The sequence below is a fragment of the Catharus ustulatus genome, chromosome 7 (assembly GCF_009819885.2).
Source record: "Catharus ustulatus isolate bCatUst1 chromosome 7, bCatUst1.pri.v2, whole genome shotgun sequence".
In the NCBI taxonomy this organism is placed as follows: Eukaryota; Metazoa; Chordata; class Aves; order Passeriformes; family Turdidae; genus Catharus; species Catharus ustulatus.
In genome coordinates, this window is record NC_046227.1 from 6540248 (window position 1) to 6556640 (window position 16393).

At 38.5% G+C, this 16393-nt stretch overlaps 1 protein-coding gene across 1 annotated transcript in view; it reads left to right on the plus strand.

Moving 5' to 3' along the window:
- The window catches only part of ITGAV (integrin subunit alpha V), a 43372-nt gene that overhangs the window by 20644 nt on the left and 6335 nt on the right, over positions 1-16393 (plus strand). The window contains exons 7-25 of the mRNA XM_033064728.2: positions 395-520; positions 1231-1275; positions 1440-1483; positions 1572-1628; positions 2021-2073; positions 2464-2666; positions 4558-4749; positions 4862-4907; positions 5462-5563; positions 6263-6321; positions 7281-7435; positions 8730-8867; positions 9389-9456; positions 10582-10729; positions 11082-11174; positions 12174-12253; positions 13958-14038; positions 14937-15042; positions 15672-15830. Coding sequence (XP_032920619.1) covers positions 395-520; positions 1231-1275; positions 1440-1483; positions 1572-1628; positions 2021-2073; positions 2464-2666; positions 4558-4749; positions 4862-4907; positions 5462-5563; positions 6263-6321; positions 7281-7435; positions 8730-8867; positions 9389-9456; positions 10582-10729; positions 11082-11174; positions 12174-12253; positions 13958-14038; positions 14937-15042; positions 15672-15830 — 1955 coding nt within the window. The remainder of the gene's footprint in view (positions 1-394; positions 521-1230; positions 1276-1439; positions 1484-1571; positions 1629-2020; positions 2074-2463; positions 2667-4557; positions 4750-4861; positions 4908-5461; positions 5564-6262; positions 6322-7280; positions 7436-8729; positions 8868-9388; positions 9457-10581; positions 10730-11081; positions 11175-12173; positions 12254-13957; positions 14039-14936; positions 15043-15671; positions 15831-16393) is intronic.

Here is a 16393-nt window from a genome sequence, read left to right on the forward strand (position 1 = left end):
CTCAAATAATTTTTGTTCACTTTATTTGCTTCTTGTCTGCCAAAACAGGTTCTTCTGTTGTGGTATTTGAGCAAGGAGCACCCAAAAGGCTCAGCTCTGGACAGCCATAAGCATATGATATCTCAACACTGCATTTAAATCCTGCCTTAGTGTAGGACTGGCCTCTGTTTTCAGTGGGAACTCTGTGCCTTTGATTCAATATGTGCAGATGTTTTTGCTGAAGTAGGATCCATATTTCCACATTTTATTTTTGTGTCCTTGTGCAACTGGCCCTTTCCGCTCGGTGTTGTGCAAGAGCTGCTGCTTTCGAGGGCAGCATTCTGCAAATGAGTCACTTGGGTGAATGAGTTCCCAAGTCCTGGCTGTGGTTTTAAGCTGTTTTCTCTCTCTTTAGGCCAGCTTATTTCTGATCGAGTCACAGAGATTGTGGCAAAGTACGACTCCAAAGTCTACAGCACCAAGTACGATGAGCAGTTAGCAACCAGACCCGCCAGCGCTGCTTTTGATGACAGCTACTTGGGTACGTGGTGGGAAATGAGAAACCTCCACCTGGAACACTCCCTGCCACTACTGATGCTTGCATCTAAATCACACAGCTAATAATTCAGCATCTAACAGATAACAAGAGGGTGACATTGCTGAAAATGCAGTCATTTACATATGATGGAATTGTAGTTATTTGTTGTACTTATTTTGCCGTAGGCTTGACTCAAAAAGGACCTGATAGCAAAATAAATGGAAATGTTTTCATGGTTTTCTGTGCTCTGTGATTCAGGCTGAATATGGGAATGGCAGAGGCATGATTTTTATATGAGAGGTTAGTCACATAGGTGGTTGTTTGTTATTTAAAAGCAGCTGTTTCTAAATAACCTACCAAAACAAAATAAAAATATTAAAGAATTAAGTTTTGAAGGACAAACAATGAGGAGTGGTAAATCATCATTTTGCTTCAGGTATGTGTAACCAGGCTCAGGAAAAACACACGGATATACTAGGACAATTCCCAGGATGATAATTTTAAAATTTTCATCTTTGGATCTCAACTTCCTGGATACTGATAAATTACAGCCACTCATGGAGCTCTTCATAGTCTAAGCTGCTTCAAGGCAATATTTATACCTGTGCATTTTAAGATGAAGAGAGGAAGACTGTGCAGAGACACTTTGAGAAGTGTAAAGAGAGATGAAAGATTTAATAAGGTTTTTAAAGGTTTTCATCTTGTCTCTGCAGGTTATTCAGTGGCTGTTGGAGACTTCAACGGTGATGGCATTGAAGGTAAGCCCCTTGCTTCAGTAAGAACATCATGTTAATAGGCTGGGCAGATCTTTCAAATCAATGGTGCAATGCATGCACCAAGGGCTAGGAATGAGCTGCTCTGTTCAGAAAAGTCACTGTGCTTTGGGACCTGACTGTTATCTGTGTCTTGCTTTATGTTTCAGACTTTGTGTCGGGAGTCCCACGAGCAGCAAGAACTCTGGGCATGGTAAAAAATTTGAAACATTAAACTTTACAATAAATAAAAAAAGGTGACAATTTCTGGTATTCTGTAATGTGTATTTCTTCACTTGCAGGTGTCCATTTACAATGGCAAAAACATGTCTTCCATGCACAACTTCACTGGAGAGCAGGTGTGTGGCTTTGCTGAGTGTGGTGGGTGAGCAGGAAGCCTTTCCTGTGTTGCATCAATATTTAGGATACTACATAGTAGTCTGTATATTACTGGCTTGATTGCCAAAGGAAAATTTTATGAAATCTGAGGGAATTATGATCTTATTTAGGTAAAGAAAATGCTGCCTGTTTTGAGAGCTGAGGAAGAGACTCGATCATGAAAGGGGAAAATGGGAAAATAACTGATGGGTTTAATTTCTAACAGTATCGAAGAGAAACAAAAAAGAAAGGAACAAAAAGAAATATTAGCATATATTATCATCTCTTGATGTATTTTGTATACAGATTTGTGTAAACTTGCTTATGTTTGTATCACTACAACTCACAGGTTTGGTTTGGTTTTGTTTTCCAGATGGCTGCCTATTTTGGGTATTCGGTGGCTGCCACAGATATCGACGGGGACAAGTAGGTGCCCTCTTCTCCCTCTTCTCACCAATGCCACCCAACTTGTTTCTGGAAAGAAAAAAAATAGCTTCTATTAAAAAGTCTTTCCTACAGTCTAGATTTCTGTCTTCATTGCTGGTTTAACACACCTACATGACTCTTTTGCTAACACTCCACCTTTGTTTTACCATTTATAGGTTTGTTTTTGTATTTATCTGCATAAATACATGTGTATATTCACATGCTTAAGGTCTGTTATTTTTGCTTACTTTGTCAATAAATACTTACCTTCAGTTGAATTTAAAGATAGTTATCTTTCATCTGAGTGTTGCCTTCAGTGCTGAGTGAACAGGTGCTGAAGAGAATTAATTTCCATGCTGCTACTGAAGATCTCTCTCCTTTTTGGTCCAGTTACACAGATCTGTTCATTGGAGCCCCTCTTTTCATGGATAGAAGCTCAGATGGGAAACTTCAGGAGGTTGGCCAAGTGACCATCTGCCTCCAGCGAGCCTCGGCAGGGTTTGTCACGTCCAAGCTGAACGGCTTTGAGATCTTCGCGAGATTCGGCAGCTCCATCGCTCCCCTGGGGGACCTGGATCAGGATGGCTTCAACGGTAGGATGTGGATCCTTGGTCAGGATCTCCTGGTTGTGGAGGGAAGCAGCCAGCACAGAGGATGTGGATGCTGCACACAAGCCCTCAGTGCTGTAGCTGTGGATGAGTGTGGGACCCTGAGGTCTAGACTCCTTTTGATGCTTGTGTGCTACTCCCAGGAATGCTGGCAGGAGTTCCATGGATGCATCGAGCAGAGACTATACCATTGAAACACCATGCACTGCTCTGGCTCCCACACTGACCACCTCATTGCTTTCTAAGTCATGTCCACAGTAGAAACTTCAGTAAAACACCTGACTCTCCACTGTAACTTTTAGGACATCTTCAATATAATTTTCCTCTTCCCATTGTTTAAAAACCATTTTCCTCTCTAGAGACACCACAATGACAGAAAAGGAGGTTTTATTTCAGATTGATGGTTAAAAGTTGTTCATTAAAAAAAGAAAAAATCTTTTCCTGAGAAAAGTGCAGGGTGGTTTTTTATTTAATTATCCAAATGTAAGGGTTTGGTGGAAATGGCAGCTACAGCCAGATGTACCAAGAGCTGAGTATCTTGAGTGAGTAATTGGAAGAGAAGTTTCAGTCTGACACAACTGGAGCTGAGGACTCTCAAACCCCTTGTCCAAGCTTCTTGTTACTTTCTGATAGGAATGAAGAGCAGTGAAGCAGATGAGATTCATGTAGTGTTGGGATGGAGATTTCCAGGAATCCTCAGGAGAATGCTTTTTAATGCCCATTATACTCCAGTGTTGCCCAAAGAGTAGTGGGAATCAATTCCACCAAAAATCTTAATTTTTTCCCCAACTACTTGCAAGCTAAGTATTTTCTGTAAGATCACAAATTACAGTAGGTGTTTACTTCAAGTTACTGGGTTGCTCTAATTTAGTTTTGATGAAGTCATAAATTCATAGCGCAGACCTTTTTAGTTGCTAACTGGATGTAGAATCAGTGTGAAGATGCAATATCACTGCAGCTATTCACAGAAGACACTGGACAGCTGATAGCCAAAATTCCAGTCACTTGATGAGATTATCCCAAACATTTTTTGATTCTACCATACTTAGATTTGAAATACACTGTAGGAAAGCAAATCATATCAAAAACTGCCTCTTTTTAATTTTTCAGAAAAGAGAAAGGAGAAATGTAATTATTTCAAGTAGTGTTTTGTTGAAACATAAAAAAAGCTGTTGACAGGTTTTGAACTGTCTGTGGAAATGTTGAAATTAGGTCATATGTGCACTTCTAAAGCTGTCTGTACAGATAGTCCAATTAGCATTTTGTTTCTTACCATTATTAATCATTAACAGTGAGTACTTTTAAATTTAAGAGGTAGAATAACTGCACTTACTGGAAGTTCTCCATACAGGATGCTGCCAAGCCATGGCTGGGAGAGACTGGATTTAAATATTTGCCATTATTTGGTTTAGCATGATTTAAATTTTCCAGAATTATTAACATGTTCCACCCTTTGGAGGAACATGAACACATAAATGAAATGGGAAGAGAGTCACACTTAGTTTTGTGGTTTGGCACCCACAGTGACTAACTCTGCTTGTTTTAATCATCTCAAAGCATCCATATGATTTTACTGCAAGTCAGTCACTAAAGTGCAGAAGTGTTTGTAGAACTATTTCTCTCCTTCCTCTCCCCATAAAAGGATGTGATGTGTTAAACATTTATGCTTTCTAGAAAAAATAGCATCCAATAATAACAGAACAAATAAAAGGAGCAATAAGCAAACAAATGTTGATAAGTATTTTAAAGGCTGGTTGCATTTCCTCCCTACTGACACACACTGAAACTGTAATATCAGAAACTATTGATTGATGTAAGCACAAATACGTTCTAGTTTGTGTCTGGAGATGTTGATGATTCTTCTTTTGGTTTTCAGATATTGCAATTGCTGCACCATATGGTGGAGAGGACAAGAGAGGACTTGTGTACATCTACAATGGAGGAGCAGGTGGTTTGAATGCCATCCCCTCCCAGATCCTGGAAGGACAGTGGGCCGCTCGCACTATGCCCCCCAGCTTTGGGTACTCGCTGAAAGGAGCCACCGATGTGGACAAAAATGGATATCCAGGTCCTCTGCTCCAAATGGCACTTTACAGTAACTCAATAGCAGTCTCACCTCTGAGAAACAGCATATTTCAAAAAGCAAATTGTAATGTGTAATATGTCTCCTCTCTTTCTAGACTTGATTGTTGGAGCCTTTGGTGTGGACACAGCTGTTCTGTACAGGTAAGGGTCCCTCTGTGCTTGGACCTGAGTGAAATGCTCAGTGGAGTTCTGGAGCTACAAAAGAAAGCAGGATCAGGGAAGTCTGAAAATCTGCCACTCCACTATCCAAACCTCTGGAGGTGAAAAAACACTGTATTGTTTTTTTAACTGAGTAAACCAATCTGCTGTCTAAAATTCATCTTTCTCAATAACATGTAATCAGGAGAAAACATAAATAAGCTGTCTTCAAGGCTTCTGAGTGACAGTTTTCTAGATTCTGACACAATAGCTGCAAGCTGTTACACTGCAATCCCAACAGACTCTTCCCAGCTTGCTCATTTTGGGAGAAATTTTGGTCAGTGCTATAAGTAGATAGGACTTCCTCTTTACACATTGTCCATGTTGTGGCTGATGGAAATGAAAGGGCACAGAAAAGCTTCATCTGGTCAATGGTTATTTGTTTTTCTTGTGGTTTCACTAAATATTGTGTGTTTGTGTGTATTGCACAATTTGATGGAAGGGAGCACTGTCAAACGTGGTGTTGAGTGCTCTTCAAGATGATGTTTTCTTTGCAGGGCTAGACCAGTTATTAGAGTAAATGCTGCCCTGGAAGTTAATCCAACCATTCTAAACCCAGAAAACAAAGCCTGTTCACTGGAAGATGTAAAAGTTTCTTGGTAAGCAGAGTATCTATGTTTTTCCTTTGAGGGGAGGGATTTCGTGGGTTTTAATTTGGTAAACTTCCAATTTTGAAAGGTCTCAGGAAGTCTAGTCAGCTTATTAAAAAAAAAGACAAACACATTTTTTTCTGAAAGAGGAGACAATGCAATACAAAATAAGAACTCTCTGACCTGCACTGTCTTTAGTAGATGCCAGACTGACTCCCAAAACCTGCAGAGACTGCAAGTTGTCCCTGTTGAGCAGAGTAACATCTTCCCAAGACCTTAGCATACCACATGGTATTTGCAGTGTTTTTACCCACTAATGTACACACTTGGGCAATGATCTGCTCTGTAAACTGGTTTTGCTTCTGCTTCCCAGGCTATTATGCAAACCCACTTCCCTTCCTACTGTTAGCTTTCTTTTCAGGGTCAGTATGATAGCTTTAGAAGTAAGACCCATTTGATTACAGAAATAAACATTCCAGTGCACAGGTGATTATCCCTAGACAAATCCAGACTCCAAAGCTTTGCATTGCCTGCAATTCTGTCTCCTCATTAATAGATTATAGTTTCTCTTTCATCAGTAAAAAATAGCTTCTGGAAATGAACTAGAATCTCAAAAAGAGAACATATCTGAACAGAAATAAATAGTGAGGAATTTTAGAAGAAAATGAGAGAAATGTGTGAAATTAATTTATTTTTCCTCTCAAACAGCTTCAAAGTAAAATTCTGCTTAAAAGCGGATGGCAAAGGAAAGCTCCCGAACACACTCAGTAAGTTCTGCTCATTTGAAAATTGGAAGTCTTGTTGTATTGTTTGCAACATGAGCACTGGTCATTGTTATTTTCATGACAAACAGCTGTGTGCCCTTTGCAGCACACTGCTGCCACAGGGGTGGCATGTACCTCGGTGGTTTTTTGGCTGTAGTAGTGTAGAAGTCATTTGACCATACCAGAGACTTTAGTTAACCACATAGCTGAACATATGTTTAGTCTTGGCAAGCCCTTTGTACTTTACAGAATCTCATTGAGGGGAGTTTTAGACAAGAATATTCAAGTATGTGCATTGTTAGGCCTGAGAGAGACAGACAAGCCATAGGGAACTTGTCACATCTGGCTGAGATCATGGCTTTCTGATTGACACCACTGACTTTTTTATCAGGTTCTTGGACCAGAATCAGGAAAAGGTTGTTTCAAACAAGTTTCTAAGTTGTCTCCAAGAGATTTTGTAGTATGGCAAGCAACCTGCTGCAAACAGGTTTTTGATTGCAAAGTCTTTTCCTTATATACTGTGGCACATACATGGGAAGGCTCATATAAGTATCTGTTACGTATTTTAAATTTTTTTATCTATATCAAATATTTCAAGTAATTAGATTAGCAGTAGTATTTAAAAATACAGGTGTTATGTGCAAGATTGCTTGAAGTTTTCTAGGGGAAAAAATTCTAACTTTAGTTCTTGCAGTTCTACAGCAATTATAAATTATAAATGTATCTGTGTTCTTACATATTTCCATATTAAGGAAAAAACAGAATCCAATTTAGGATACCAGCAGTGCTTGAGAACTAATGTAGTGACTGATTTCACATGGAAAGGACTGGAAGTTTTAAGAGGGGCAAGCACTAGGTTTTCATTGTAGTGGAAATCAGTGTTCAGCTCCATTTCTGAGGGCAATCTGCACTGTGTTTAATGGAATGCAATATCCCTAACCCAAACCCTATGGCTTGGCCAGATTTCCAGGTGGAGCTGCTGTTGGATAAACTGAAGCAGAAAGGAGCCATAAGGAGAGCTCTCTTCCTGCACAGCAAACAGCCCAGCCACTCTAAGAACATGACAATTACAAAGGGGGGCAAAATGAACTGTGAGGAGCTTGATGCCTTCTTGAGGGTAAGTAACCATTAATGTTTTAGGCAAATAATTTTTGGTGTGTTGTCTATTTTAATTTCATTTTGTTAGGTGTTACAGAAAAAAAAATAAAAATCTTATGGTGGCTATGGTCCTGGTCCCTAAATGCACTGGAAATTCAATTCAGAGCCTTGTTCTGGAATTCTTGGATAAGTGATCCAGGCACCAAATTAGTTACAGTTTCCAAGGAACATGAAAGTCAATAAGCAGAGGTTGTCCCATCTACTCTGGAGGTTAAAATTTGAAGAAAAATAATGGACCTGCAACTGACAAGCCAAAATAAGCAAATAGCAGAGGAGATGGAGAAAGTTGAAATACTAAGTTTGCTTTTTCTCAGTGTTTCTGTTTTCATCCCCACAAATGTGAACAGATGCTAACACAATTAAAAGTTTAAATCAGTAATAGAAACATTGCATGTAGCTATGTAAGTTCTATGCAGCTCAGATTTATCTCTGAGCACTTACAAAACAAACATAAGCATACCTGCTTCCCACAAAAAAAAAACCAAAAAAAACCCCAAAAAGAACAAATAAAAGTGCCAGCAATCATTAAGGATTCACAGAGAATAGGTAATACTTTCTTTGACCTGGCTTTTGAGTAGGTTACATATGGAATTAGACATCTCAGATCTCAGGGTTAGCAAAGATTTAGCACATTTCCACCTGACATTTTCATAAAGAATGTAATGACACATGACCTACATGAAATGATCATAAATGGGGTGCAAAACCAGTTTAAAACTATAGAAAATAAGTAAGTTGGTTCTTAAAAAGACAAAGAAGACATGCTCTGAAATAATATCCTGCAGTGAGCTGTGCCAGAGTTAGTAGTTGTCATTACTCTCTGAAACCAAACAGAGTTTACACTGAGCAAATCTGTGGCTATTGTAAAGCTAAGAGATGGTTTGTAAGTTCTCTGAAAGGCATCTCAAATGAACAACTTGAAAGTCAGCACCTTCCAAGTGCCAAGTAATAATTTTAGGAAGGAAAAATTATAAGTACAAAGATGAGGGATCTTAGAAGCAGACTGAGGTTGGTCTGACAAGGAAGAGCAGATTTGTGCAGCCCTCAGGCTCCTTGTTACTGGATTTCCATGACTTAATATTTCTGTATGCTCCAGTTTTCCATTTGTTAAACAGGCATGTTACTACTAAAACTGTGCAGGTTTTCTGACAAGAGATATTCTACTTTGAAAAGAGCTCAGAAATTTGTATGTTGTTTTGGCCTCTCCATTCCTACTACATTTTAATTGTGATTCAAATCCTTGGTTTCCTCAGGATGAATCTGAGTTCAGAGACAAGCTCACTCCCATCACTATTTTTATGGAATATCGTCTGGATTACAGAACAGCTGCAGATGCCACAGGATTGCACCCCATCCTCAACCAGTTCACTCCTGCCAATATGAGCAGACAGGTACACTGCTTACACTGATGGGAGAAGTCAGAACATCCTTTGGTTCTTCTTAGAGAGAAAATTAGTTAAATTAGAGTTGTACTGGAAGTGTTAACATTGAAGGCTTGGAATGTTTCATCCATTCTCATACTATGCTGCTCCATGTACATTATTTTTTCCCTAAAGTTCTCTTAAGGTAATAGACATATTTTTTTTTTATTTTTGCCCTTGTTACAAATCTTTACAGTTTGTAAAGAGGATAGTGAAGATGCAACTTAATATGAAGAGATTATTCAAAGTATGGACAGATTGTAAAGGTGTAAACATCAATCCTAGAATTGCAGTAGGGCAGGACAAGGCACAATGTTCCCCACATATCTAAACTCATTTGTACTCTTCTGAGACTAATGACATGAAAACATTTCATAACCAGCTATGTAGAATTTTTTTTTAATGTGGTAGTAAAACAGTATTATTGAAAATGTATGCTAGAACAGATGAAGGAATTATTACAACTGTATGTGTGTTTGATTTTTGCATAGGCCCATATTCTGCTGGATTGTGGGGATGATAATATCTGCAAACCAAAGCTGGAGGTGTCAGTACAAAGGTAAATACACGACAAAAATACAACAAGGAAAAGCAATTTCCCTACTTGAAGTCTAAAATTCAGTAGCTGGTAACACTTTTGTTTAAGGAATGTGTTGAAATAAGTAGGACTCCTCATCGTATGCAATCTAAACTCAGGCTTAAATGCTTTAGAGAAAACCTATTTTCTGCTTTGTAACCTAATGTCTTTATCATGTAATGCACCACTCCCACCCCAGCCTCCACTCTAAGTAGGCCATATTTATTTATTTATTTATTTGCTAAGCTGGACATGTGCAGTGAGAATAAACCACTGCTAGCTGCCATTGTTCTGTTGTTTAATATTTGATAGACACATGAAAATGTGATTTTATCCAGCAAGGGGGGGAATAGGGCTCTCTCATCACTAGTACGAAAAAAAAATTGCTGGTATTGATAGTATCTTTCATCAAACCTAGAAAAAAAAACCAACAAGTTTTCAGTGGTAATTCCTTCATGGGTCTGAGTTTTTCGTACTTTGTGTGGCCTAAAACCTCTCTTACTGTATTATCTCATAATCTGTTTTTTAATGCATTACAGCATATGCACATTGGATGTAGAAGGGACACTTCACAAGCACTAATTAATACAAGCTCTTCAGTAACATTTTACGTCAGTGCAGATGTTTGCTTGTAGCTGGTGAAATGAAAATACGTTGTTTGCCAAGATTGTCTTTTTGTATCTGGAACCAAAGGTATTGCAGAGGTCTCAGCTCCATTCTGTGTAGTTGAGTCTTCCCTTGAGTTTTATTATAAATACATGCTTGTACCTCTGCAAAGTGGGCCTGTAATTCAAAATGTACACAGGGATTTAACTGCTCATAATTGTTTGTTCCCTGTGAGAAAAGGGTATCTATGTTTTTTGTTTTGTGGTACATTTTACAGGAAAGGTTCTTACAAAAGAACATGTAATACTTGTTCCATTTGTGATTACAGACATAGGTTTTTTTAAAAGTACCTTAGAGCTCTCCTGACACTCCTGAAGCAAATGTACTGCCCCTAGATTTCTCCAATGTCTCTGAAATTTCAGAATATCTTGTTTCTGTAAGTTCAACCACTTCGATTTAAAACCCGAACGCAGAGCTCATTTTTACTCTGTTTTCTTGTAGTGATCAGAAGCAGATCTATATTGGTGATGACAATCCCTTGACCCTCATTGTCAGTGCTGAGAACCAGGGGGAGGGAGCCTATGAAGCAGAACTCTTTGTTGTTGTTCCACCCCAAGCAGATTTCATCGGAGTGGTTCGTAACAACGAGGTAAAATTCAAACTGCTTTTGGGAAGTCATATTTCAGGTGCTGCTGTGGAAATCTGTAGTGGCTTCTATTATTTCAGCCTTAGAGCAAAGAAAGCATTGAAAAAGTGATCAGTTTTTTCAAAGCCCCTCTCTTTTATAACTTTGAAAACAGGGCTGTCTTATATAAAAAACATTTGTGTCCTTAGAGACTTCTGTACTCAGATTTTATTTCATTTTAGTACTTGACTGTGCTATAGCTGAGAAATTATATTAAAATTAATACAGTGTTTCTAGGACTTCTCTCCAGACTTTCATCCAGGTGTTCAGATGTAAAGAATGACATTCCTTAGTCTGTCTTTCTGGTTTATTGCAGGCTTTAGCCAGACTGTCATGTGCTTTCAAAACAGAGAATCAGACTCGCATGGTAGTTTGTGACCTTGGCAATCCCATGAAAGCAGGAACTAAGGTAAGGTTTGGTCCAGCAGGTGCCTGGTACCTCTCCCAGGAGGGCAGGTGGCATTTTCTTTAATCACAGGGTGTTTGGGCAGGAAGTTTTCTCACAGGAATTTAAGATTAGATCTGACATTTAGCTGCCCACGTTTGGTTAGCACAGCGGTAGTTGGTTTCAAGTTTTCAGCTAAATTAAAGGCTGAAAGGAGTGTTCATGAGTTTTGTGATGCAACTCTAAATGAGTTGTTCATTAAATAGTGGAATTAATGGACTTTGGTCCCTCATGAGCTTTTTATATTCATCTGATATGTATTTTTAGGATATAATCAAGAGCTAGTCCACAACACTTCTTTCTCTTAATTAATCTCTTTTCTGTCTACTTTCATGAGGAAGGACAGAGTTTTGTCTAGTTGAAACCTCTACCGTTTCATCAAATGTAGCTGAAATTGGAAGAATTGAAAAATTATTTCTGAGATCAGGCAGGTTTTAAGGTAATATGCAGAAATGAAGTGAAAATCAGTCACAATTATAACAATATTATGATGCTTTTCTTCCAAGAGCCATCTTGTATAGACAAATAAATGTTATTTCTAAAGTCTGTTGAAGTGTATCAAGCTGAACTGCCCAGATGTTAAAGCAAATACAAATTGACTTGGACCAAACCTTGAGAAATAATTTTGAATCATTAATGTGTTCCCTGCTTTTTAGATTACAATACTTTTTGCAACATCTGGGGAGGCTCAGTTATGTGTAGAAATGGCTGCTGAAATAAGGGTGGGGAGCATGATAAAATCCTTATTTTGTATTTTATGGCAGTGATGCCTTGGCTGTAGTCTAAGAGAGGGCAGTTTACTTCCAGCCTGGATGAACTGGACAACTTTATTTGCCAGTTCTGTGTGTGTGTTCTCTCATCACAGGAGTCTCAAGCAATTTCATGGTAGTCTAGTAGCATTGAGAAGTTTTTATGGTGTGCTTTATTGTGCCTCCAACTGACCCACAGTGATTTTCCCTCCAGCTCTTAGCTGGCCTGCGTTTCAGCGTGCACCAGCAGTCTGAGATGGACACCTCTGTCAAGTTTGACTTGCAAATCCGGAGGTAAGGAGATCTCTGAGTGTGCACCTCACCTGGGAGAAGACACACACATAGTGACACTCTTGCCTAATTCTCTTGTCTTTGCCTCGTAATGGCTTGAAAAATAAATAAACACACTGAATTAGGTTTCCTAAAATAGAGGAAAAATGTAAGAATATTTGTACAGGCATATCATTGTGCTCTGCTGGCATTTGTGGTGCCACAGAATGACTTTGGGTTTATAACTCTCTTTTTAAAAGTGATGCTGGAACTCTGAATTCTTTCTAAAGTAAAACCAGAATTTTATGTATTTAGAGGAGGAGAGTCTTCCAGGGCAGGCAGTGTGTGGGGTAGTCTGAGCAGAAGCAACATGCAGTGAACCATCACAGCAGCCAGCCTTAAAGAGCCTGAAAATTAAATGGAACAAAACAGTAGTGCTCCTGTTAATTATCAGATGAGCACAGCACTGCCATATAAATCTGATATATAAATCTGAATTTGTAACTTCTGGAGATGATATTTAAGGCCAGAGATGTGATCATTAGGAGTGTCTTTACCCAAAGCAGTTTTATGTTGCTTTTAATGGACAGTACAAATATGGCTGTTTTGTTTTTTCCCTGGGGTGCACCAAAAGCACTTTTTATCTTTTTCCATTTGAGGGCTTTTTTTTTTTTTAATGTAGCAAATAAGTTAATCTCATCCACCTATGCATTTGTCATCTCTGGGAGTTAGGAAAGATTAAAGCTGCCATTCTATTTTAATGATAGAGTGGTTTGCCATACCAATCAAAGGCCTTGGCACATGAAATATCTCTGATCTCCCATTGCTCTCTGTTTGGTTTTTCCCCTTCTCCAGCTGGTGAGGTGTGCCAGTGGCATGAGAGTGTTCTTTTCAGGAAGTGATCTATTCTGTGGTGTCTGTCACCTTTCTTGGGCTAACAGCAGCCACCTGCCACTGTCACTGGGGCAGGAGCAGTCTGTGAGGTTGCTCAAGACGTGCTTGTCTCCTGGTGGAAGAGAAGGGAAGTTCCTGTGCTGTTTTAGGCCTTTTAAGGAAGAAAATTCTTTCCATGACTTGTGGATGCAAGAAGAGTGAAGTGTGGTGCAATGGAACACAGTAATCACAGTTTATAGGGACAGGCATTACCAGGGGATTATCTGGGAGAGGTTTTAAGGATCACAATGCTTGTCTTAAACTCCCAAAGCTAGATTTCCAATGCTGACTCAGTTCCTAATAGAGCAGGTCTAGTCTGTAAAAGAGTGAGGTATTCACAGGTCAGGAGGAAAGCACTGTTGCATGTGTTTGTAGATTACAGAAGCGTTGAAGAATAATTAGAAGATTCAAGAAGGTCTTTGTAAAGTGTTTGTTTAGGGAGACAGAATAATCAGATGTGTCAAAGGAGATCAAGACTCTGCTCCCAGCACCACTTTGAGGGGGGAGCATCCCCTGTATTTTCTTACATGACAGCTGTATAACAGAGTCAGCATCAACTTTGTGTCCTTCCTCAACCTCTCCCTGCTGAGGCTTCCCCAAACTGTGCAGAGGGTGGGGCTTCCATGCATTCACTCGCTGGAATCTGGTCTCCCTAGCTTTTAGCAATTTTGCTTTCCTACAGTGGTTCAGGAGCCATGCTAGGATGTTACATACAATTACTTTGAAGTGCAGAGGGTTTTTTATTAAATACTTTGCTTATTTCATTTAATAATTTACCTTTTATTTTCCCTGCAGTTCCAACCTGTATGACAACCTGAGCCCAGTAGCATATTATCAGGCTGACCTTGCTATTTTAGCAGCTGTCGAAATTAGAGGGTAAGAAATACCATTTTAATAAACACTTTTAAGAAGCTTTGCACATTTGCTTCTTCATATTCACTGAACTTCCTTTCAGGTCTGCATAAATTTTCGGGAAGGTCTGGGGAATTTTTAATCATAAAGAAAATATGGTTCTCTCTAGCCAGCCTTGGAAACTCTGGATCTTAAATAATTCTAAATAATTATGAAATTAATTTCAAAAAGGAGTATTGTGCCTCCATTACTAGAGATATTTTTAGAAGAAATAAAAATCACCCCTCTGCAGTTTTACATTTCTGCAGGTCACTTTTCTTCTCCACAATCTGACTGGGGTTTCATCTGAAAAGCACTGAAACCAAAGTTGAAGATTCTATGGAATTTAAGTCTGTAATGTCCTCATTTTCGTCAGTCTCAAGCATAGTATTAATATTGTAATGACTTGGTTACTCCATCACCTCGACTTCCCACCTAAAAGTCCTCTTGCTTAACCAGTTAACTTGGATTCCTGAATCATATTTTTTTTTTAATTTTCCACCACATTCATTATTGTGACAAATTTGTTCAGTATCTGAGAGGTGGGGAATGGCACACTGGAAAAGCATGATTGGTATTTTCACTGTTGCAGGGATGAGTTAGTCTTAGGACTGTACTGCTGAGGCTCTACATCACCAATATTTCTCATCATCCCAGTATTTCACACTGGTTTTGTTTGGATGACAAATCTTGTTTTAACCTAGAGAACAGAACTGAACATTTAATACTCAAACCACTTCTCTTCTTCCAGGTGTTATAGAGAGGATGAAGAAGTGGAGACTGTATTTTAAGGGTGTTGATTTTTTTTTCTTTAGCTGTTCTAGAGAATGACATTTGTTGTTTCATACTTGCCTAATAACAACTCCTTTTCTCTGCTGTTTAGTGTGTCATCCCCTGATCACATATTCCTCCCTATTGCAAACTGGCAGCCAAAGGAGAATCCTCAAACAGAAGATGATATTGGACCTCTAGTTCAGCATATCTATGAGGTGTGGAATTACTGATTTCAGTGACATGGTTCTGTCATAAATGAAAAGAAGTCTTCTGGTGTAGCTTTTCTCTGGAATAAATTATTCTTTTTTTTCCTATTGTCTTGTATGTAAGGAGAGATTTTATTTTTTTTAATGCTGGGCCAATAACTGGTATGTCCAAGGAGGGTTGGAATGCCTGCAATTAGTGTAACAGGGGCTGATTACCCACATAAGTACACACATTTTATTTTATTGCTCTTTGAAATCTCAATAAAACATTTGAAGTAATGTGAGCTCAGGAAACGGCTCATGGCTGTAAATTATTGTATTCTGTTCTGAAACACTACTCTGAAGCCTTTGCTGTGAAAAAAATTAAGTATTTAATATGTCCTTAAAAGAATTATCACAGATTTAATCTACATTGTTTAATTAAGCAAAACTTATAAAGAGAGCTGTGTGAAGAATAATAATAGTTAAAAGTTTATCACTTTTAGGTAAAGTTTTGATGCTGTTGCCCTAAGAAGTTGCGGGTGGGAGTAGTGGCAGCACCACATTCGTAGCTTAAATATAAAGTAACAGCTATATGCACATTAACAGAGAAAGCAGGATTATTTTTTAATATCTGTAAATTTTATTTTCATGATCAGCTGAGAAACAATGGTCCAAGTGCATTCAGCAAGGTGATGATGACTCTGCAGTGGCCTTACAAATATAAAAACAACACACTGTTGTATATTATGCAGTATGAAATTGATGGTCCCATGAACTGCACTTCTGACATGGAAATCAACCCACTGAAAATTAAGGTAAGCAGGACTTTCCCTTTGAGTGGAATCAATGTTTTGTAAATACTCAAAACAGCCAAATCCCTGAGAACAGAAGAAACTGAGATATTTTTTCATCATGGCTGATGAACAAGTCTACGCTTTTCCACAGTACATGCCAATGTATGTAGCAAATGAAATAAAAGGTAAACAGCAGCTCAAAGATCAATTTGCCTTTTTTTTTAATTATCGTGGGGTTTTTTTCCCTTTTTTTTTTTTTTTTAAACTTCAAGGCTATTTATATGAGTTCTAAGTCCAAAGCAATAGAATTATAATGGATGTGGTCAGGAACTAAAACCTAAAACATATTAGATGCTTCTGGACTGTTTATCTAAATTTTCTGAGTTCTGTTTCTTGGAAGAAAACACTGATTTTTTAATATTACATTTATCTATTTATCTAATTGGATACATTAATCCCATTTGGATGAATTTATCTACTCATTCAAAGGTCAGAAAGGACAATAGGGGTTAGCTATCACTGCCAACAAATCATGGGATTTATAGAGCACAAGAAACTCCTTTTTCCTGGGCTGGACTAGGCAA